This window comes from Salvelinus sp. IW2-2015, linkage group LG4q.1:29, assembly GCF_002910315.2.
Source record: "Salvelinus sp. IW2-2015 linkage group LG4q.1:29, ASM291031v2, whole genome shotgun sequence".
NCBI lineage: Eukaryota > Metazoa > Chordata > Actinopteri > Salmoniformes > Salmonidae > Salvelinus > Salvelinus sp. IW2-2015.
Window position 1 is genome coordinate 38380146 of NC_036842.1, and position 23896 is coordinate 38404041.

General features: G+C 41.1%; 2 protein-coding genes across 3 annotated transcripts; both read right to left on the bottom strand.

Moving 5' to 3' along the window:
* Positions 1–948: 948 nt before the first annotated feature.
* On the bottom strand, positions 949–10481 carry auh (AU RNA binding protein/enoyl-CoA hydratase). The gene is made up of 6 exons (XM_023984684.2): positions 10200–10481; positions 6691–6758; positions 6524–6611; positions 6043–6129; positions 3943–4035; positions 949–1665 (listed from the first exon to the last, which is right to left on the bottom strand). The coding sequence occupies exons 1-6, from the start codon at positions 10420–10422 to the stop codon at positions 1466–1468; spliced, it is 759 nt and encodes a 252-aa protein (XP_023840452.2). The 5' UTR covers positions 10423–10481; the 3' UTR covers positions 949–1465.
* Positions 10482–12946: 2465 nt separating this feature from the next.
* nfil3 (nuclear factor, interleukin 3 regulated) lies at positions 12947–18616 on the bottom strand. 2 transcript variants are annotated; one of them, XM_023984681.2, is made up of 2 exons: positions 18435–18616; positions 12947–14757 (listed from the first exon to the last, which is right to left on the bottom strand). In XM_023984681.2, exon 2 carries the CDS (start codon positions 14600–14602, stop codon positions 13217–13219), a length of 1386 nt encoding a protein of 461 aa, XP_023840449.1. In that variant the 5' UTR covers positions 14603–14757; positions 18435–18616; the 3' UTR covers positions 12947–13216. The 2 variants fall into 2 exon arrangements, with proteins under 2 accessions (XP_023840449.1, XP_023840450.1); XM_023984682.2 differs by lacking the exon at positions 18435–18616 and adding an exon at positions 17982–18394.
* Between the last annotated feature and the right edge of the window lie 5280 nt (positions 18617–23896).

The following is a 23896-nucleotide window of genomic DNA, read 5'->3' on the forward strand; positions in this document are numbered from 1 at the left end:
CAATCACCAGCTGTCGTCCTAAAGTTKATTTGGGTTTGAATCCATCTACATCAAATCTGTTATTTTGGGAAACTTTTGGTGCTGCAAGAGCTTTTCCGTGGACACGATTGATACTGTAACGAACACAAATCACTACTAAAACTTCAATGATACATTTTAGGCCATTGACAGATCATTAGGTCAATCCTCAATAGTCAAATTTGACTTAAAAACTGTGTGACAACTGTGGCTGTCAAATATCTCACAAAAATAAAGTGTGAGGAGAGATCAGCAGAGAGAGAAATTGATTTCAGAGAGGCAGCCAGCGAAATGTCAAGAGCTAAATCCCTTAGGCCTTGCGAGAGACGAAGACAAAGGGCACCTGAATCCCTGGATGAGACTGAACAGAGACGGACAAAGCTCTGACATCAACCCTGATGAATCGTACAGCAACGGGCTGGTGGTGCCTCAGAAATGACTGGCATGCTCTATGTAATGTAGAACACCTGTCAAATCCAAACAGAATTCACACTGACATGCAGTCTACCACAGCGAACTACGTTTCATTATGGTCGACAGGTTTAGCAGTCTACACATCTTCAAAATTCTCTCCATTCCCTCTTTGGGTGGCTGTGCAGCTAATAGCTATAAACAGACACAAGACCTCTGTTGATGCCTCTCTACTCTTAGACTGGAGAGAAGTAAGCTGGTTTTATTAAACAATCCTTGAAGGGGGTTCAACACCAGTGTAGCTCAGTCAGACATGGATTGACCTAGTTCCCTACTGTGACCTCCCTTATAACTACTCATCAATTCATGTTGCACCTATAGCACAATTATATTGGTTAAGTGATGTCCAAAGAGTTTGGGTAGCATACTGTATGTGCAATAAAAACTGTTGAGGAATATGCGCTAGAATGAGTCAGTGTAAGTTTCTCCTAATAAAAGGCTGACCCACAGCAGTTCAGGGTTGTGTACATTTTGTAGGCGAACAAATGTGAAGTGTGTACCTTCCTGGTTACAATTGATGATAAAAGGCAGGAAACAAACAGGCATTTACCACATACATAGCTAGGACACAATGATACATATCTCTTCCTTGCTTACATATCGGAGCGGCTTTTCTTTTAGGTTAGACAGAGACACAGACACAGTCTTGAGCTCTGTTTTTCATGCCACATTAAACAATTCTGCAACCAAAATATATCTCTGTGTACATTTTCATGCGGTGCACCATTTTATCCAAATTGACCCAGTCAACCTCATATCTGGTCAACATTTGAAAGTTGGTACACCAGGGATACTAAATAAAGAACTCTCAGGGATTCCGAGAAAGAAAAAGCCATGTGGCCCATCGACGTAGCACGTGTTATAACAGCCAAGAGAGAGAACGTCGCCCATACGTCACACCTGGACAAATGCCGCAATTTATTTCAAACAACGACATTTACTTGAGATTGACCTTTCTTAGAAATACAAAACTGTGTCATTTAGAAAGAGGTTGTATATTCACCATATCGCTTGTGGTCAAATTTGAAAGGCAAGCATTTTTTGGTTTGATTGTCAATTTCACGAATTGTAGTCTTAGCACACAAAGGCACAACAGCACACTAGGAAATGAAACCTTACCTGCTCCTGGAATGATGGCGAGTTTGGTTTCAGTCAGGCCGAGCTTTGCATTGTTAGCTACAGAAAAAAGGAAATGTGACAGAGTCAGAATATCTGGAATCAATCAGTTCTAGACAAACATATTTGATCTACAGTGGGGCAAAAAAGTATTTAGTCAGCCACCAATTGTGCAAGTTTTTACCAAAAAAATACTTATTTTCCACCATAATTTGCAAATAAATTCATTGAAAATCCTACAATGTGATTTTCTGGATATTTTTTCCTCATTTTGTCTGTCATAGTTGAAGTGTACCTATGATGAAAATTACAGGCCTCTCTCATCTTTTTAAGTGGGAGAACTTGCACAATTGGTGGCTGACTAAATACTTTTTTGCCCCACTGTATTTCGTTACAGTAGAAAGGGAATTCCGGCATCGGCTCAGAGCAAACTAACAAATCACACATGCCTTGGCTTGAATATGTATATTTAGAGTGACTAATACTTAAGCAATAAGGCCTGAGGGGGTGTGGTATATGGCCAATATACCACGGCTAAGGGCTGTTCTTCGGCGCTACGCAACGAGTGGTATATTGGACATATATCACAAACCCCCGAGGTGCCTTATTGCTGTTATAAACTGGTTACCAACATAATTAGAGCAGTAAAAATAAATGTTTTGTCATACTCGTGGTATATGGTCTGATATACCATAGCTGTCGGCCAATCAGCATTCAGGGCTCGAACCACCCAGTTTTGAAAAGTCAGTAACTTATACAGTGAATCCACTGCAGGAAGGTAAGCCTGTTCATGTCCTGCCAATAAATATTGGATGAATAATGCAGTGCTCTTTTTTCTTTATTTCACCAGTTGAAGTGTCCTGGGGTAAAGAATATTTTGGGGAGTCCCTGAGTCGAGCACCCGATTCCCCTTTTTGTTTCAAGCTGGGCTGAAGCGTGTTACGGTATGCTTTCTTACCATTGCAGGTGTCGTTTAAAAAGAAGGGAAATATGGAAGACTAAGTCTAGTTATTTGTTGCCGAAAACAGGGGAAACAAGTAAGACGGTGTAAGTTGCTCTCCATCCCTACATAGGGTGTGAAATGTGGCATGAGTGACTTTTTCTGTAGGGATGCACAATATATTCATATCGGTAACAGATGGCAATGGCTAAAAACATATCTGCCATACCGTTGTTGCACCCTTATTTTTGTGTTTACCTTTTGGCTTACAGGCCACAGAACTGCTGCAGGTATCTTTAATGTAAATAAAGGAGGGACTTATACAAGTCTGGCATGCATGCTCACATCCATCTGTGGTGCTATGATGCCCTGAAACTTTAAAGCCACTTTCATCTGTGAACACCCCCCCCCCACCCCCCCACCCCCACCCCCACCCCCCCACCCCATCCAATCCGATGCTTAAAATAGATGCTAATAAACTCATCAGAGAACATGTGTGAAAGCATATGGAATATCGCAGCTCTCTCGTACGGGGAAGGGGAGTGACGAGCTAGGAACGAGGAACAGATTTAATTCTGAGGCTGAGGAAAAACATTGCACACGCTGACATCTGTTCCTTGGTAATTTTAAAGATGGAGTGTTGATTCGCTCCAGCAAATGGAAGCCGTGTGGATCTCAATAGAAGGGACTTGTCATGCTTGACGAGGACAACATGTACATTCAACAACAATTTGATCAAATACACTTATGTTTTTAGATAGGCATTCACCTTACAAATATCATAACGAATGAATCAAATTATACTAATTTCATCAGTAAATGAATCAACCAACTGCCATAGTCTAATCTCTCAATGTGGGTGAAACAAAATATAGGCTATGTAAATTCTACTAAATCTGTTCTGTACAGTCTATTCATTCATCAGGGCATGTGGGGGCATGTACACTCTTATATTTGCTCGTGATCATTTGTCAACTAGAGAAGTACAGTATTTGAAAAAACATGTACATTAACTCTGTTGAACAGGAATTTTATCATGTCTCATAATCGACCCAGCACAAAGACACTGTGTCAACACTTTGTTTTACTAGTATGAATCTTTGGAGGCTCTAGAGAAATTCTAGCTGTGTGTACTGTAATGTCTATGCTACACCGCTATATATTAGTCATTTAGCAGACTCTCTTATCCAGAGCGACTTGCAGGAACAATTAGGGGTTTAAGTGCCTTGCTCAAGGGCACATCGACAGATTTTTCACCTAGTCTGCTCTGGGATTCGACCCAGTGACCTTTTGGTTACTGGCCCAAAACTCTTAACCACTAGGCTACTTGCTACCTATATGTACCTGTTTTACATACAAGCACCGGCACACCCACTTTAGCACAATGGGTTACTTACAGGCAATTCTGATGTCACAGGACAGAGCCATCTCCAGACCACCACCAAGGGCAGCTCCATCGATAGCTGCGATCGTTGGCATGGGCAGATTACCTACACAGAAACGGGGGTATTTGTCAAAATGGAGTATGATGTAAAACGTTTTTCCTCCAGTAGACACAAAGAAAATAAGAAGACATGTCATCGATCATCTCTCTGAAGACAGTCATGTCTCACACACATCCACAACATAAAACAATAACAAAATGAAATATGTAAAAATGACTCTACGAATTAGCAATGAGTCCTTAGCCCTCAATCACAACAGTGTAAAATGTGCACAGGCAATATGAACACATCTCCCTGAAACACTGAACCTTGTGTAAACCAATGTGTAAATACATACAGCGCATTCGGGAAAGTATTCAGACCCTTTAACTTTTTCCACATATTGTTACGTTACAGCCTTATTCTAAAATTTATTACAATTGTTTTTTCCCCCTCATCAAATGTACACACAATACCCCATAATGACATCACAATACCCCATAATGACAAAGAAAAAACTGGTATAAGAAATAAAAAACAGAAATACCTTATTTACATAAGTATTCAGACCCTTTTGCTATGAGACTCGAAATTGAGTTCAGGTGCATCCTGTTTCCATTGATCACCCTTGAGATGTTTCTACAACTTGTCCACCCGTGGTAAATTCAATTTATTGGACATGATTTAGAAAGGCACACACCAGTCTATATAAAGTCCCACAGTTGGAAGAGCATGTCAGAGCAAAAACCAAGCCATGAGGTCGAAGGAATTGTCTGTAGAGCTCCGAGACAGGATTGTGTCACAACAAATTTCTGCACAATTGAAGGTCCCCAAGAACACAGTGTCCTCCATCATTCTTCAATGGAAGAAGTTTGGAAGCACCAAGACTCATCCTAGAGCTGGCTGCCTGGCCAAACTGAGCAATTGGGGGTGAAGGGCCTTGGTCAGGGAGGTGACCATCGGGTTCTACAGAGAAGAATGGGAGAATCTCCCCAAATACAGGTGTGCCAAGCTTGTAGCATCATACCCAAGAAGACTCAAGGCTATAATTTCTTCCAAAGGTGCTTCAACAAAGTACTGAGTAAAGGACCTGAATACTTATGTAAATGTAATATTTCTGTTTTGTTATTTAAAAGACTGTTTCTGCTTTGTCATTAAAGGGTATAGTGTGTAGGTCGATGAGGGGGAAAAAACGATTTAATCAATTTTAGAAGGGGAAAATGAGGGAAAAGTCAAGGGGTCTGAGTACTTTCCGAATGCACTGTAGATGCAGTGTGGCAGCTTAGTGTTTATCCCATATAGCCTAGGTGCCCTCAAACTAAACTCTGGACCTCCAAGCCAGTTCCACTGGGGGTTTTTTCTCCATTGTTCCCTTCTAATCAGGGACTGATTTAGACCTGGGACACCAGGTGGGTGCAATTAATTATCAGGTAGAGGAGAAAACCAGCAGGTTCCGGACCTCGTGGGGTAAGAGTTGAATACCCCTGGCCTAGTGAATAACACGACTCTAAAAACGGAATGGAATGAGTCATCTCATTCCAGTCCACCTGGCATGAATTTATAACCACAGGAAATGAGCAAGAAAAAATGATTATCAATGACTCGAATGGATTTGAAGAAGATGAAATGATTCATGTGCTGCTTTGTGAACATGAAACAATTAGGGACATAATGTCCAGACTAATTTGTGTGAAATACTAGGGCCGTGACAATACCAGTATCGTGATGATAGTATCGTGGAAAGGAAACAAAACACGAAGCGGATGTAACTTCTTTAGGAAAACGTCCCTTGGAAGGAAAAAAACATCATTATATTGTCATCCAAAGTCACATGTATTTATTTAACAAGCTATAACACACAAGGTTTTACATACAGCAGGTTTTTAACCCCTTAGAGTCGATGTCCACGCCCCTGCGGAAATCTAATTTCTATGATACAAAAAATATGTATTTTTAAAGTAGCAAAGAGTTTGGTCTGCTTCGTGTTTTAATTTGTTTGTAATTGGGGGAAGAATATTGCGATACTGGTACCGTCCCGGCCCTATGAAATAAGTCGTCAAACAATTCCCTCACCAAGTTCTGAGATTAGTGCCCTTGCCTTGGACACAAAGGGTCCAACTTCACTTTGGTGCATTTTGGCCCTCTCTTTAAGGTCCGCACCTGTACAGAAAAAACAACATGTCATTGTCATCCAATAAATCATGTAATAGAATGAAAATGTGCTCTACTCTTTCCCCCCCAGCTTTTCCACCAGCATCTACGCTACAACATAGGTTAAATAAATTGGTGAGGAGTTACAGACAGCATAAAAGCAACAAAAACATACACAGATTATGGCTAGAGGTAACTGATTCCACACCCCCGCGAGTTATAAAAATACATGCAGGAAATATTAAATTGTACACTAATAAATATCAGCCTTCAAATTAACGACATACCCCATAGATTTTTATTTTTTATTTTTTAAGACTATCACTTACACAGTAAATGCATCGTGGGCATAGTTCAAACTGTCTGACCCCATTGTCACCCAAAATATAAAGTTGTTGTGTACCTGCACAGAATATCCCAGGCACCATGCTACAAATGATGACAGTCCGCACTTTGCTGTTCTTTTTTACACTCTCCACAGCCTCAGTCATCTAACAGAGAACACAATCAAAATGGGTGCTAATAACAGCCATAATTGATGTAGGCTACCTAACGGATGTCCATACATACCTGAATGACAAGGTTTTTGCTGATGGCATTTTTTTGCTTTGGTCGATTGATCCCAAAGACGACAATCCCTAAAAGATAGATAACATGTTAGAACTACAGAGAGGGGGCCATGAATAGCAGACGGAGTGGGGGCCATGAATAGCAGACAGAGTGGGGGCCAGGAATAGCAGACAGAGTGGGGGCCATGAATAGCACGACACAGTGGGGCCATGAATAGCAGACACAGTGGGACACATGAAATAGCAGACACAGTGGGGACCATGAATAGCAGACACAGTGGGGGACCATGAATAGCAGACCAGTGGGGACCATAATAGCAGACACATGGACAGATGGAGGCGACATGAATAGCAGACACAGTGGGACCTAAAGCAGAACAGTGGGGACCATGAATAGCACACGGAGTGGGGGCCCATAATGGCAGACAGATGGGCCATGAATAGCAGACAGAGTGGGGCTGAATAGCAGACGAAGTGGCGGCAGATAGCGACAGAATGGGCCATGAATAGCAGACAGAGTGCCATGAATAGCAGACGGAGTGGGCCATGATAGCAGAGGAGTGGGGCCATGAATAGCAACAGCATGATAGCAGACCAGAGGGGGCCATGAATAGCAAACACAGTGGGGACCAGAATAAGCAGACACAGTGGGGACCATGAATAGCAGACACAGTGGGCCATGAATAGCAGACAGCGGGGCCATGAATAGCAGACCGGGGCGGGGATTGTGGGGCCATGAATAGCAGACAGAGTGGGGGCCATGAATAGCAGACGGAGTGGGGGCCATGAATAGCAAACGGAGAGGGGGCCATGAATAGCAGACAGAGTGGGGACCATGAATAGCAGACAGAGTGGGGACCATGAATAGCAGACGGGGAGGGGGCCATGAATAGCAGACAGAGTGGGGGCCATGAATAGCAGACATGATATATTATATAGTACCATAGTACTATGATATAATATAGTACAGTACCATAGTACTATGATAAAATATAGTACAGTACCATAGTACTATGATAAAATATAGTACAGTAACATAGTACTATAATATAGTACAGTACCATAGTACTATGATATAATATAGTACACCCATAGCACTATATAATATAGTACAGTAACATAGTACTATGATATAATATAGTACAGTAACACAGTACGATGATAAAATATAGTACAGTACCATAATACTATATAGTACAGTACTATACTATAGTACAGTACCATAGTACTACGATATAATATAGACACCCATAGTACTATATAATATAGTACAGCACCATAGTACTATGATATAGTATAGTACCATAGCACTATGATATAATATAGTACAGTACCATAGCACTAGGATTGAGTATAGTACAGTACCATAGCACTATGATTTAATATAGTACACCCATAGTACTATGATATAACATGGAAATTATATAGATCAATATGAGCCCTTATTATGTAAATGTGTCCTATGGAATAACGAGACATCACCATTACTTACTACGTCTGTGATCATACTGAATACCATCAATAACACTATGGCACTGTGCCCAACAGAGGCTTGTAGGAATGTATTCTTGGTTCCATGTCTCTGACAGAGGCCAATGGCCATGGGTGAATCTCAAAAGTGTTTATCTAGATTCCTCCAGGATTTTCCTTGCCTCCTCAATCAAAACAAATCAAATGTTGTGTCACATGCGCCGAATACAACAGGTGAAATACATACTTACAAGCCCTTAACAATGTAGTTTTAAGAAAAATAAACAAAATAAACTCAAGTTTTTATTTTTAAAGTAACACAAAATAACAATAACGAGGCTATAGCCTAGTGGTTAGAGTGTTGGGCCAGTAACCGAAAGGTTGCTGGAATGAATCAACCCCGAGCTGACAAGGTAAAAATCTGTCGTTCTGCCCCTGAACAAGGCAGTTAATCCACTGTTCCCGGTAGGCCGTCATTGTTGATGAGAATTTGTTCTAAACTGACTTTCCTAGTTAAAGGTTAAATAAATAATAAAAATATATATACACAGGGGGTACCGGAACCGAGTCAATGTGCAGGGAACAGGATAGTTTAAGTAATTGAGGTAATATTTACATGTAGGTAGGGGGTAAAGTGACTATGCATAGATAATTAACAGAGAGTAGAAGCAGCGGGAAAAAAGGCAAGGGGGGTTCATGAAAAACGTCAGAGGGAAGCAGTACTCTCTCTGACATTTTGAGAAGCAGGCGAGGAATTGAGCAAAATACTTCTGACATTAACTGGTAAGTCCTGGACTGGGGATTGAAGGGATAATACCAAACTCATCATCCTTTATATTGACATGGGACACCCTTAGGACAAGATCACAAGGTTGGGAAGTGGTGAGATTTTACAAAGAGTCAAGTAATTGACACTGACAAATACCTTGCAGTCAGTTTGAACATGGATGTTGTACGCAGTTTCCATTGAAAAAGTTAAAGGTTTTTCTACATACTTGACTTCTGGATAGTGATCTCTGACATAGCTAGAGAAAATGTGACAAATATTTTTGGAGATGATTTATCTAGTTTTACAATTGGATCAGTTGAGAACCGTTTTACCAAAATAGTCCCCCCCCCCCAAAATAAAGAAAATATTGGCAATTTAAGCTTTCTTTGGTGTTGTGTATCAGTCATTCAAATTCGCTATGTAGGCAACAGGTAATGTACAACAGGTGTAGGTAGACCTTACCGTGAAATGCTTACTTACAAGCCCTTAACCAACAATGCAGTTCAAGAAATAAACTAAAGTAAAATAATTAAATTAAATAAAAAAGTACCAATAAATTACATAACAAGGCTATATACAGGGGGTACCGTTACCGAGTCAATGTGCGGGGTACAAGTTAGTCGGGGTAATTTGTAAAGTGACTTTGCATAGATAACAAACAGCTTGTAACAGCAGTGTAAAAACAAAGGCGGGTGGCCATTTGATTAATTGTTCTGCAGTCTTATGGCTTGGGGGTAGAAGCTATTAAGGAGCCTTTTGGTACTAGACTTGGCGCTCCGGTACCGCTTGCCGTGCGATAGCAGAGAGAACAGTCTAGGACTTGGGTAACTGGTATTTGACAATTTTTTGGGGCCTTCATCTGACACCGCTTAGTATATAGATCCTAGATGTCAGGAAGCTTGGACCAAGTGATGTGATTAGTGGTTTCACCACAGCATTCATTTTACAGTCTACACTAGTGAAATAGGATTCGTTCTATACGTTTTCTTTCAACGTTTGGTAATTAGCATAGGACATTGTAACATATTTTTTTAGAAACTATGTTTCTCTTTCAAGGATTAGTCACTGCAACATTGTTTTTGACAAGTTATGACGTTGAGCGACAGATAGCGTAGCAGCTAACAGAGCAGCTTTATCTGCAGGAGACTCAAGCGTGTCGCGTTGAGTTGTTAATAGTTTTTTGATTTGGCAACACTTCCTGAAACAAAGTCGTCTTACACCAACAACACGATTTGGGATTGTTTTATACACTAATGGCAATGGCTAGCTACCTGAATCTTCTCCGTCCAGATATCTAATGCTCAAGTCATCCTTAATATCGGAGCTGTAATGACGGGTCGCTCCATTGCTTGTCGGACGAATGTACTGTAGTTTGTTGTTGAGGACATTGTGCAAAGACTTCGTATGCTCCTGCAATCTGCGCACTCCCTCGATGGTACCCGTTTGGGGTCGAATAGCTTGCAGAAGAACTCGGCAACCCACAAGAACCGCCATACTGTAGTGCTGCAGTGTTGTTTTGACTTTCAACTTTGAACCGAGTGTGACGTGGGGTTGACCACGTGACCAGCCACACACGCGGCAGAATAGGATTCCCTCTGCTAGCTACAGCCGTACGATAATGCTCTCTCCATTATAGTTTAATAAACAAAACAAAAAAACTCGCCATCGAAATCCATCAATTTGACCTGTGTATCTTCGTCGAGACCGTAATAACACTACAGTGAAATTCTGAGCTATGGCACGAACGCATTTTCGCCCAAACATGCATTAGATGGGACAAAAATAAAGCAACTTGAATTGTTGCCTGCACTCAAGATGCATTGGTCTCAGGTTGTCCATCAAAGAGTGAAACCACCAACAAAATGTAAACACTGCAGTGTGCTGTATCTCTTTACATGGTAACTGCCCTTGAGTGCTCAAGGAATGACATTCCATGAAATTAAGCAGTTTGGCTATTAGAAAACATGACTGCATGACACCATTGTTCTCCTATGGCTTAGTTTTATGGTTATAATGGATTAAGACAGACAGTTGTATTAATCTCATTAAGGTAGGCTATTCATGAAAATGATGTGGTATTTCAATAATTGAAATGACTGAGACTGGAGTCTTTAACCAAGTATTTCAGTAGTACCCCAGTCAGCCTGTGAAGGAATGTAGACATGCCGACTGTATAGTAGTTTTTGCTGTGAGGAGGCTGGATTACTTTCCCAGATTTAATGAGATAGTAATATTGTTATTATTAGGTGTCTGTAGATTTACATCCCAGGCATTATCTTATAATTGGCAATTGAGGAGACTGAAAAGATTTTGCATGGGTCCTCAGATGGGTCCTCAGATCCTCAAAAGGTTCTACAGCTGCACCATTGAGAGCATCTTGACTGGTTGCATCACTGCCTGGTATGGCAACTGCTCGGCCTCCGACCATAAGGCACTACAGGGAGTAGTGCGTACGGCCCAGTACATCACTGGGGCAAAGCTTCCTGCGATCCAGGACCTCTATACCAGGCGGTGTCAGTGGAAGGCCCAAAACATTTTCAAAGACTCCAGCCACCCTAGTCATAGACTGTTCTCTCTGCTACCGCACGGCAAGCGGTACCGGAGCACCAAGTCTAGGTCCAAGAGGCTTCTAAACAGCTTCTACCCCCAAGCCATAAGACTCCTGAACATCTAATCAAATGGCTACCCAGACTATTTGCATTGCCCCTCTCCCACTCTTTTACACCGCTGCTACTCTCTGTTGTTATCATCTATGCATAGTCACTTTAATAACTATACCTACATGTACATATTACCTCAATTACCTCGACTAACCGGTGCCCCCTGTATATAGTCTCACTAATGTTATTTTACGGCTGCTCTTTAATTACGTGTTACTTTTATTTCTTATTCTTATTTGTACTGCGTTGTTGGTTAGGGGCTCGTAAGTAAGCATTTCACTGTAAGGTTGTATTCGGCACATGTGACTAATAAAATGTGATGATTTGATTTGACCAAGATACTGGGGACAGAGCCAACATGGTCTTCAATGCTTTACTTTGTTATAGTTGTGGCCATATGACCGAAATCTATCAACTCTTTCTGGCTAAATGCAAGTTAGGCTGGTTGCTGTGAGAAAACAAGTTCTCAACGGGATATATTTGTTGGCTTCAGATAGCAATAATTTATTCATAATGATTCATTTACTGTATATGTAATATTCTAATTTCAAGGTAAGGTTGTATAGTTAGTTGTATGTCAGGCAGCTGATTTTCAGGGTTAAAACGAGTATTGTTTTGCCTAGGGGTGCTCATGGGCCAAAAGGGGTCCCTTTAAATGGACAGAAATATTGTCCAGAAATGACCTCATTGGACAGAAAGAGGTGTAACGGATGTGAAATGGCTAGCTAGTTAGCGGGTACGCGCTGCTAGCGTTTCAATCAGTTACGTCACTTGCTCTGAAACCTAGAAGTAGTGTTGCGCGGCTTTTGTGGATCGATGGGTAACGACGCTTCGTGGGTGACTGTTGTTGATGTGTGCAGAAGGTCCCTGGTTCGCGCCCAGGTCGAGGCGAGGGGACGGTCTAAAGTTATACTGTTACAGAGGCACACCTCCCCACACTTATCAGCAAAAAGCATATAGGCTATTATTGGCCAAATACTTTGTGTGGTTTCATGATAGAAGAAATTTATAATTATCATAAATGTATATGACTTGAACCATTCAGCAAAGATTCTATCCAAAATTGTATGTAAACAATTAGCAATTTAAATCACATAGTGTTTCTTTAACTTGTCTGGGTTGGGGCAGGAACACAAAAGTGGGCATCCCTTCATGTACATGCCTCACCTGTAGTTTTTCCCCTGCTAAACTCTTCAGAGATTGTAACGGATATGAACAGTTTCTGATGAGTGTATTGCATTAATCCTACCAGTGTCAGAGACAATGATTTATTTGCATCCTTGTCGTGAACTGTTTGTTGAAATACTTAACAGATCAACTAAAAATAATACTGCTAAAAGACACACATACGCACAAGGTTCAGTGCTTACACATATTTATTGTCAACAAAAAGTCACCATTTACAACAAAACTTTTCAAAAGTTGACGTAAAATGTGCATGTACAGTAGTAGCCTCAGCCTGACATTTGGCTTTGGGTTACAGGTGGAGTTATGAAGAAGATACGCCGAACTACAACAGCAAGTGCACAACACACCATTCATTTTAAATGTACTGCATTTATACACCATATCAACCGCACAGTGCAATAGTAAATACAGTGGAAAACAAGGCATTGTGCAAACAGAACTCATTTTGAGTAACATCCTTTCGATAATGACTCATGATCAGCAGTGCTTTTGGTTGATTCTATCACGGACCCTTGCCTCGATGTTATCAGTCTTTTCAGAGACAAAACTTCTGCAGACAGGTCAGCTATGCCTCGTTTTAAGTACAAGTTCTCAGAGTCTGAGTGGGCGTAGGAGCCGTCTTCAAGGTCCAGAGTGAGTTTTTTGGAGACAGGGACCGGGGAGAGCCTGTTCTGGTAGCCATTTTGTGGCTTCTCTGAGCTGTCTTTGTGCCAGTGCTCTGGCTGGTGGGTCCAATCCCGGATGTTGGTCACTTGGAGTGACAAGGGGCTGAGGGACGACTGCACGTAGTCTGCCACGGCACCCTGGCCCCTCTGGTAGCCTTCTCTGGCCGACATGTCGATGGGAGAGGAGGACTTTCCAGAAGAGTCGTAGTCAGGGTCGATGGCCTCCACTTTGATTGGAATGGCCCTGTTCTTGAGCCGCAGTTTGTGGGGCAGAGCCGACGAACAAGCATCTGGCACTTTGAGGCGGGATACGATGACGCTCTTCGGGTCGGCGGCATGTGGCATGGGGCCTTTGGGGACCTGCTGCTCATCCTCGCCGTCCGAGGACTTACTCACGGCCCCGTCGTCCGAGGTCCTCGGGGAGTTGCTGATCGACCTGGTGAGCGGCAGGAACGGGGAGGGTTGGGAGTAAACCCCGGGGAAAGGGCTGGCAATGTAGTTCCTGTACAGTTCGTATGGACTGCTCCTCTCACGCACGTAGCTTCCGTGCTCGGCTGGCTCTTGCTTGATGATCTCGGGGGTCCTGCACATGCTACCCTTGGTCGCTGCAGAGATTTCGGCCATGTCAGACTGCGTGCTGTGAGGGGAGTGCTTGATGACCGATATGCAGCTGCTGCCCAGGCGAGGGGACTCCAGGTCCCTGATGCAAGAGCCTCGGGCTTCGCCCGGCGAGACAAAGTCGTGGTAGAGGGCGGCCGTTGACACAGAGATCTTCTGCACCTCCTGCGTGTAGGCCGCAGAGCTGACCAGGCCGAATTTGAGTTTCAGGGCCAGCAGCTCTCCTTTGAGGGAAGCGTTCTCCTCGCCCAGGGCCAGCAGCTTGTTCTCCAGCACCATGTCGTTCAGGCGCCGCTTCTCCCGCGAACGCTTGGCCGCCTCGTTGTTCTTGCGCCGCCTCTCCCAGTAGAGATTGTCTTTCTTCTCGTCCGGAATGAACTCCCGTTTCCTGCGGCAGGAGGTGCCTTTGGCCTTGAAGGGCATGGCGGAGAGCTTGTGGTCCATCAGATCCCTGTCGGCCTCTTGAAGGGGCACAGCCAGAAACAGGGCATCCTCTCCGCTGTAGGAGCCATTTGACAGTGGCTCGCTTTTGATGGTCTGCATATTTCAACGATTGGGATATTTGTGTTCAAGAAACTCATAGGTCCTTAGTCCTTTTGACTGGACATCTCGTTATCTTAAACCAAAAGGTACCAATGACATTTGTGTCCAACAATGGTAGTTCCAACAGGGGAATAGTCCTTTAGAATTCACCAAAGCTGTTGAGAAAAGAAAAAAGGGGAAGTTTTAGATATCAAAGTTTAAGATCAGATGGTTTTTCACATTTGTCTTTGGCTTCCATTTCATGTGCTTAGTCACAGTGTACATCACTATCACATTAATCTTTCGGCTGAGTAAACATAGATGTTGCTTAGTACTCATAGAGTACTGTAAGAAACAAATTCTTGAAGATTATATTCACGCTCACCTTTTCTACATACTGCTTAATAAAGGGAAAGTATTGTGTTTGAAGTTTTTGATGGGTATTTTTTGTACAGAACATACCATATATAGCCGAAAAGGAGTAGCCAGGCTAGTTAAGCAAGCCAGGCACCATAATATGGTTTTGTCTTCAAACGTATCAGTGGATGAACTTCAAAAACTGTATCTGGAGTTAGTGATGCCATAATAATCTCATGTTTAGTATAACTAACTCTCAAAGTAGCTGAAATTCTCAGCGGTTTTGAGATGTGAAATATCCTCCACATCATTATTAAAACTCTTTTTGTAATCTAGACTTTGGACATCTTGTATTATTACACCATAAAGTAAAGCCACTTTTACAGCAGAGGAAAATGAATGTATTGAGTTGAGCTCAGTTGAGCTTCGTAACAAATGACGGAATGTCTGCATAGTAAGCTTACGTAATGGCTTTAACATTCCCCTCCTGCTTAACAGTAGATTTACACCAGTCCATGTCCAATTAAATACACTGTTTACGTATAGGTATGTATTATTCTTTATTATAAACTGGGTGGTTCGAACCCTGAATGCTGATTGGCTGACAACTGTTGTATATCAGGTACCGTATACCATGGGTATGACAAAAACATGTATTTTTACTGCTCTAATTATGTTGGCAACCAGTTTATAATAGCAATAAGGCACCTCAGGGGCTTGTGGTATATGGCCAATATTGCTGTATCCAGGCACATGCGTAAGAAAAGCTTTTAGCTATGATACATTGGCCATATACCACACCCCCTCTGGCCTTATTGCTTAATTCTGTATTGTTTACTGACAGGGTGCCTGTGAGCAGATTACACCACTGAGGGTGGCCCTTGGCCACACATCTTACAACTCTGAGCCTGCTGGCCATCTATGAACGTTTGAACATCTTGAAGAACAATCTTGCCTTAATGGCCATCTACTCTTTTAATCTCCACCCGGCACAGCCAGAAGAGGACTGGCCATCCCTCAGAGCCTGATTCCTCTCTAGGTTTCTTCCTAGGTTCTAAAGTTTTTCTTTAGCCACTGTACTTCTACATCTGCATTTCTTTGTGTTTGGGGTTTTAGGCTGGGTTTCTATACAGCACTTTATGACATCTGCTGATGTAAAAAGGGCTTTATAAATACATTTGATTGATTGATGTTACTCATCCTGAGAGGGGACATAAACTGTTAAACTTTGCAACCTCTTCAGATCACAATATCAAGAGGGAGATGCTTGCTGAACCAGGTCTCCATTTCCCTATTATAATAGACCAATCAGATGCCCTATCTTCATTCTTCAGTAGAGAAAATGTATTACAGTGGATTCAAGGTTTTATTAACTATTACCATTAGTTGGGTCCCATTCTCTCTCTCCCTCTCAAATTCTAATTCAAATTGGCTTATTGGCATGGGAAACATGTTTACATTGCCAAAGCAAGTCTTTCTTGATCTCTTTCTGTCCCTCTCTCTTTCTCCCTCTAAAAGTACAGTGTAGGAATTAGGTAAAAACATTGTCATAAATACATTAGACTGTCCATCTGTATCTACAGACAAAGTAGATGCTTGTAACAAGTACAACCTTTCCAGGACGAATGGAGGACAAGACTACTCTGACATTTTAGGGTGACACAACTGCGAAATCCATTGGTCGGAGAGTGGCGAAAATTATGCGATTTTTGAGCGCGCACGAACCCCATTCAGGCTCTACAAATGATGTCATCGCCAGAGGTCTTTAAGCACTAAGTCATGCACACTGAAACAATCCCCGTTTCAAAACAGTCTAGGAGGAAAAGCTATTTTGCTATTTTCTTGCGGCAAGTCAGTTGAACAGCAAGATCTATTAGTGCCGTAAACCCACTACCCTAAACATAGATGTTTAGCTCCAGTCGTAAAAGAGCTGCGAGACCGCCTGACAATGACCTTCAATGGTCAAGCTCGGTGGTGCGTTCAAATCGAATGAGATAAACAGCTCGGAGCCAAATGCGTGGGCTTTACAAAAGGCGTGGTCCTTTAGTAACCACCGCCTAGGTTTATAGTCAGATTAAGCAGCAATGGAAGAAGATAAAAAAACTACGCAGCTATACTGTAGTTACATTGTGTTCCTATATTAGAGCCTACACCGTGCTCCCATAACTCCCCAAAACAAGGAACAAAGGAATGCGTCCAGTCATAATCATCACACGTGGTCGGACAGAAACAACAAAATAAAAACAAAATCAGTGAACAATGACGTCAGACTCACACAATTGACACTATGCTAACTAAAGGGCCGAAACACGTGCGAATGAGTCTGCGATGTTTTTCTACACATTTATAATGGAGTTGTTTTTTTGGAATGAACTTGAGTCAATATCGCGGCAATAATGTAGGCAACAACGGTTTAATAACGTGTTATACTACGGTAGCATACAATGTCGCCAAACGCGCACCAAATGGAACAATACACTCTGCAAATATTGATTCCCCGCTCTTTTTTTGATACCATGCTCAGATTTGTGAGTCATTTTAGCCTATGGGCAACAACTCCAGACAGTCTATAGGTGTAGCGTGCAGAGTTCCTCAATCGTTAAACAGCGACGGAATGTTCTGATTGTCAGTTGAACGGACCCGAAAGAATGAGGTGCTCGTTCACCGTCATGTCCCATTGCCCCTGATTACTTCATTGTGTCAGGATTATAAAATAAGCGCGATCAACTCCATCCCTCCCCAGCAAATTCTGTGGCTGAGGAGGTTATGCAATGTTAGCCTATACAGGACTGGTAATTGGTTTAAAGAAAAATGATCTAACACTAAGAACAAATACATGTCTACTTGAAATAGATTATCCAAGCCTATTTCCTCAGTGGAAAGCATATACACATATGTAGTACCATGCATGTTTTGCTTGCTGTATTGGTATGTAGGCTAATGCCCATTTTAAACTGCAACGGTGTGAGGTAAAGCAGTGCTTGGATAAGCCACCAACACAGGCATATTAGGCTATTATATATATAAATATATATTGTTTTACTTATTTCCATCCGCAGAGAGACAGCAGCAAATCCACCCACATCGAATTCCAGGTCACTGTGCCATGTTCCGTCTGCGCGTAATGTTTACTGGTAGTTATCGAGCCTATAATGATACTAAATATCAAACTAAACCGCACGCTCGCTACTGTAGCAACATGTGAAGTCTCCAGCCGTTACAGCTAACAAAGCAGGCGAACCTCATACGTAACATCATACGTGATACCACAGCTATCCAACTAGCTAATTGCACAGTAATACACTTGTTATGAGTTAATGTAATACGTTTAAAAAAAATAACAGGTAAACTTTTTAAATTAATGAATATGGTGCAATACAATAGCTAGAGATTTTGTCTATAGAGACAAAATAGTTAGGGCGGCCAACTAGACTGCGTAAACATAATTTCTACCAGTATGGCTGGCTTTACAACGCTTAACTAAAATAAAAATTACCTTTTCAAGCATCAGGTTGATAAAAAAAAGTATTGTTTTCCGGTGTATACCGTGTAAAAGAGTATAGACTGAGTTTCTGATATACAAAAACAAATAGTTTTGCCGGAGGTAAAATCCAGTATATTTGGAGTAGCGTTCCTTGTCTGCTTCGCTTTTCCTTTCGGAGTGACACTAGTATTCTGCCAGCAGCACAAACGGTGACGTATGCTAATGAAGAATTCTTCAAAATAAAAGCCCGCATTTCAAAACATTGCAATGTGGTTAACTAATTCATTTAAGATATTAGATTTTAATCAATGGACATTTTTATTGTGATTAGAAGCGAATGAAATAAGGACTTTATGCAAACAATTACACATATGCTTCTAAAAACATGTTTTAAGACAACTATATCGAAAAAAATACAATGTTCAGATAATGTTCACAATATTGGGCTTTTCACTCCACCCATTCCGTTGGTCCCAATGCAATACACTGTAGGGCCTATACATTACATATTGGCTTATAGAGAAAAAACGATTCTATGTGCCTCTGGTTAAAGTGTGGTTGGGTATACTCAATAGGCTCTGTAGAATCTATAGTACTAAAAAAATATATATAACACTTTAGCCAAAGGCACATAACTATTTTATTTCTCTATAAGCCAATATGTCATTTATAGGCTCTACAGTGTATTGCATTGGGACCAATGGAATGGGTGAAGTAGAAAGTGAGGCTGGGTGTTTAGACCACAGTCCCCCAAGAAACAAAACCCATATATAGATTCTACAGACCCTACTGAGTATTCCCAACCCTACTTAGAAATACAAAACAAAATCTGCAATCGTGCTTCCAGCATAATATCCTGTTGCCAGGAGAACAGTAATCGAAGTGACCGCTGCCTCGTGAATTTGTGTTAGTAGGTCAGTGGAGAAGTGTATTGGCGGCGTGCTGTGAGTGACAGCCCACGCAGCCAATTGAAACCCAGCATTTTCTGTTTTGAGCCAATGATTCTTTATTCCAGTAGACATATCAAGTCTGATGCTCGTGAAGTCGCAAATCTTTTTCGGGGAACACAGTAACATGAGATATTCATATCAATGGAAGAATCTAAAACATTGTGAATTTTGATTGATGGCAATTTTTTATATTTTAATTAGATGGAAACATTTCAAGTACAAATATGATTCTAGAAAAAAAACACATTAATGTTAAAGATTTTTGCATTAAAGTAACCAAAGTCAACTCTTTAGTGAGCTAACATACACCACCGCATATAGTACATTTATAACAATGAAGTGACCCTGCAAAACAAGAGTGTCCTCTATTGCCTAAAATAGATAAAAACTAGATATGATGCCATATTTGATGCCATATTTAGAATCCGTTTAAATAATTTTAGTTATAATATATATATATATATTTTTTAATGACCATAACTTAGGCCAAGTTAATATGAATCGAATTGTGCAGTTTAGTTTCTAGGCTACTCAAGAAAAATGACTTGGAGTAATGGAACATGAGCATATAACCGTGCCTATTTATTTTACACCTGCCCTCAACAATGACAAGACTAACTGATTGACACAAGTAAGATAATTTATCCAAATTGCTAAATTATGGGATGAAGGATGAAAAACGAATTAGTATGAGCAGTACTAATGTGTAGGTAGGGCTTACAGACTCATGCTCTTTATAAACAAAGTGCGACATCACCTGGCGGTAAAGTCCATATTCATGATTTTGCAACCTTAACAATTTTGTTACTGTAATTTACTGTTCAACGTATGTTTGAATAATAAACGAACTAGGCATGCAATAGGACCATTGTCGTTTAGGGGATTTTAATCATAACATACCGTTAATTTACATTTTATAATAGGCTTCAATCGTTTTAAGCCAAAACCGATTTTGGAAGGGCAACACAACAGCATAATATCAACAACAACAACATTTTAAAAAGGTTCTAACAGTCAATGGGGATTCAATCCAAAAATCTGTGTGATTTTGACAAAATGATTTGCTTTAGGTTTTTCACCTCGGCACATAGTGACGCCAACTGATGCCTTAAATGTCCGTTCTCAATCATTTCACCTGAGACGATTGTAGCAGGTGAACTTGTCATTATTTCTGGCGTCGTTGCTTCTTTTGACACTAACTGTTTACTGCAAGAGCTGGCAAAATATTGCGGCAATTTATCTTTTTCAGGTTGAACGTTAGACCTACTTGAATTAGGCTTACTTTCTTTTGCGCAATCCCATTGTATCAATTCTTGCTCATCCATATGGCGCATAGGCCTAGTCCCATTGTAGATGCACAGTTGACCACTGTTCTTTATTTCATTGTCGTTATCTGTAGAAGCTCTGTTAAACAAATTCGTTTGTTGCTTTAGAGGTTTGTTAGCTTTGAACCTTAATTTGTGCGGTAAAAGGTACATTGTCCCACCGTCACATGTTTCGGTGGTTGTTCTGTCATGGGCTTGTGCGCCCCTTTCATTTCTTTCCGAAGAGCACGGCTCTATACCGTGACTCTGACCGTCAGTTGAGATTCCTTTATTTGCGCGGTCGAGATCCACAGGTGTGATTCCATTTGCAAAATCTTCAATGTTGGCATCTCGCGCATGGTGCGCACGTGCATTGGAGTATTGAGCGCTTGTCCGAATCACTGAGTATGATACGTCGACATTTGGAGAGGTGCTATATCTGGATGGTGATTCAAATATATGAGAAGGATCATGTCCAACATTGCATGCAACACCAACATTTCTGTAGCACTGATAGTCATTCAAAATTGGCACAGGTGGATAAGAATCGGGTACTCCAGCTCCGGAGAAACATTCCTTGTCCGGAGAATGGAATTGGTGAGAAACACCTGAACAGTTAAGATGGCTTCTTCGACAGGTGCCAACATTGGGGAAATCTGGGTTATGGATAAATCCAGGAACATCAGTAAATATATTGTCCGACACATCTTTTGCAACGTTAAACTTTGTGCCAAATGACACATCGGGTGGCAGCATCCAAGGAGCCGCACGAGGGACGCTAGTTGAGGACGAATGAAAACAATGTGTTGAGAAGTGTTGTTCATCAACGGGTTTATCGCGACCACCGTCCACTCCAATGGCGCGATATTGGACGGCTGAAAGGGTCGCTCTTAGTTTTTCGTTCTCTCTGAGAAGTTCATTTGCTCGCCCCTCTAACAGAATCCCTTCCATTCTCCGACGCTGCCTTGACATTTTCGCTGCCTCGTTGTTTCTTTTCCTTTTGAACCAATAATTGCCATCTTTTTGCTCCTCAGGTATGAACTCTCTCTTTCTGCGCACTCGTAGTCTCCCTTTCGGACTAAAGGTCGAATTTAATCCCAAAACAGAGTTTGCGTAAAGACGCACAGGGCTGCTGGTGTTGTCACCAGACTCCTGAGAAGGAGAGGACAACATGGTGGTCGTGGACATGACTTCTGGATAAAGCGATGTATCTTGGCTAGTCTGCATCCCACCTACACTTATCCATTGTTTTGCCATAAATGATGTGCGTAAATCCAACCTTTTTTCTGTGCACGGGCAACGTCCATTCTGTAGGCCACAACTTCGAGGTCCATCTATGTGCATGCCTTTTACGTGAATTCAGAGGGAAATTCGAGGATGCTGTCATTGTCAGTTGGATCAGTGAGGCACGCCTACACTTTGCAAAACCACAAGGATAAATCGAGTGAAGCTGTGTCTGTTGTGTTTTTACGCGCCAGCCCAGCATCGGGCAGCTCGTGCACTTTTGTTAATCACAATGCAGCATTTTACAGCGCTTTACATTTTGATCTGAACCAAGGGCATCCCCCCCCCCCCCCATTTAAAAAACTTAGAAATGGGATGCCTTACGGGAGAGATATCAAAAACACTCAACTTGTATGTTCACTGCAAAGATTAGGATTATTTCAAATATTCTTACTTTAATACAATTTTATGTTCATTGTAATGCATTTATATATTTTGGCTTTTGATGGTAAAGGTTATGTAAAAATAACCTTCTCCCCTTTTTGCTGTTTTCTCTGAAAAAAGTATCAGCAGAGGATATTTTATCAACAAAATAATTTACATTACATCGCTCTTCTTCAGGGAATGAAGTGGATATATATAACAAATACAATATATATAGATAGATATACAGTACACTCCGTAATTATTAGCACAGTGTAGCATTTTTTCTTCTTTTGGCTCTATACTCTGGAAATTTGGATTTGAAATCAAACAATGACAACGAGGTTAAAGAGCAGAATGTCAACTTTAATTTGAGGGTATTTTCGTCCATATTGAGTGAACCGTTTGATGTAGTCATTTCGTGCTATGCATATGGGACCAAATACTTAATCTTTTACTACTTTAATACACATATAAGTGAATTTGTCCCAATACTTTTGGTCCCCTAAAATGGGTGTACTGTGTACACAAAAGTGCTGTAATTTCTAAACGGTTCATCCGATATTGTAGTGAATACTCAGGGAGAAAAAGGTGTAGATTCTCGCGCAGAGCGCGGCAGGTGTTTATTTCGCCTTCGCAGAAGGCAGGAATCAAGGTCACAGGTAGGCAAACAAGCAGGTGAATCAAAAAACTAGGACTGAAGGCTATAACTGGTTCTCACAAACGAGCCAGCAACATGCTTAGTAGAGTCAAAACGCACAATACCTCACAAAGACACAAACAGAACGAACTGAACTAAATAAGGAGCTGATGAGACCAGGTGAGTAACTAACACAGGTGAAATCTATGAACAAAAATGAAAGACAGGGGCTACGTTCAAGAACACAAAGAAACAGAACACACGGTTGACTAAGAATATAAATACAGAACTTTACAGATATGGATGAAAATACCCTCAAATTAAAGTTGACAGTCTGCAATTTAACCTCGTAGTCATTGTTTGGTTTCAAATCCAAACTGTTGACGTATAAAGCCAATGGAAGAAACAATGCTTCTCTGTCCCAATAATTATGGAGGGGACTGTATTGATTGAATTATACATCTTCAGTTACACTCCCGTGGAATGATGAAAAATAAGAAATAGTTTTGTTTGACTTTTATTTTCAGGTTTACTCTGATCAGTTTAAACTTAAAGTGAACATATACAGTGCATTCGGGAACTATTCAGACCCCTTTACATTTTATGACATTACAGCGTTTTTCCCAAAAATTATTAAATTGTTTCTTTCCCCTGTCTACAAACAATACCCCATAATGACAAAGCAAAAACAGTTTTTTATACAGTATCAGTCAAAAGTTTGGACACACCTACTCATTCAAGGGGTTTTCTTTATTTTTAATATTTTCTACATTGTAGAATAAACAATTGTAGACATCAAAACTATGAAATAACACATGAAATCATATAGTAACCAAAAAATGTGTTAAACTAAATGATTCTTCAAAGTAGCCAGCCTTTGCCTTGATGACAGCTTTGCACACTTTTGTCATTCTCTCATTTACATTTACATTT

Coding starts and splice junctions, on each gene's coding strand:
- auh (XM_023984684.2), bottom strand. CDS start 10,422: ATGGCGGTTCTTGTGGGTTGCCGAGTTCTTCTGCAAGCTATTCGACCC. Junction 6,759..10,199: donor TCTGGACGGAGAAGATTCAG/GTAGCTAGCCAT, acceptor TCTATCTTTTAG/GGATTGTCGTCTTTGGGATC. Junction 6,612..6,690: donor GCAAAAACCTTGTCATTCAG/GTATGTATGGAC, acceptor GTTCTCTGTTAG/ATGACTGAGGCTGTGGAGAG.
- nfil3 (XM_023984681.2), bottom strand. CDS start 14,602: ATGCAGACCATCAAAAGCGAGCCACTGTCAAATGGCTCCTACAGCGGA.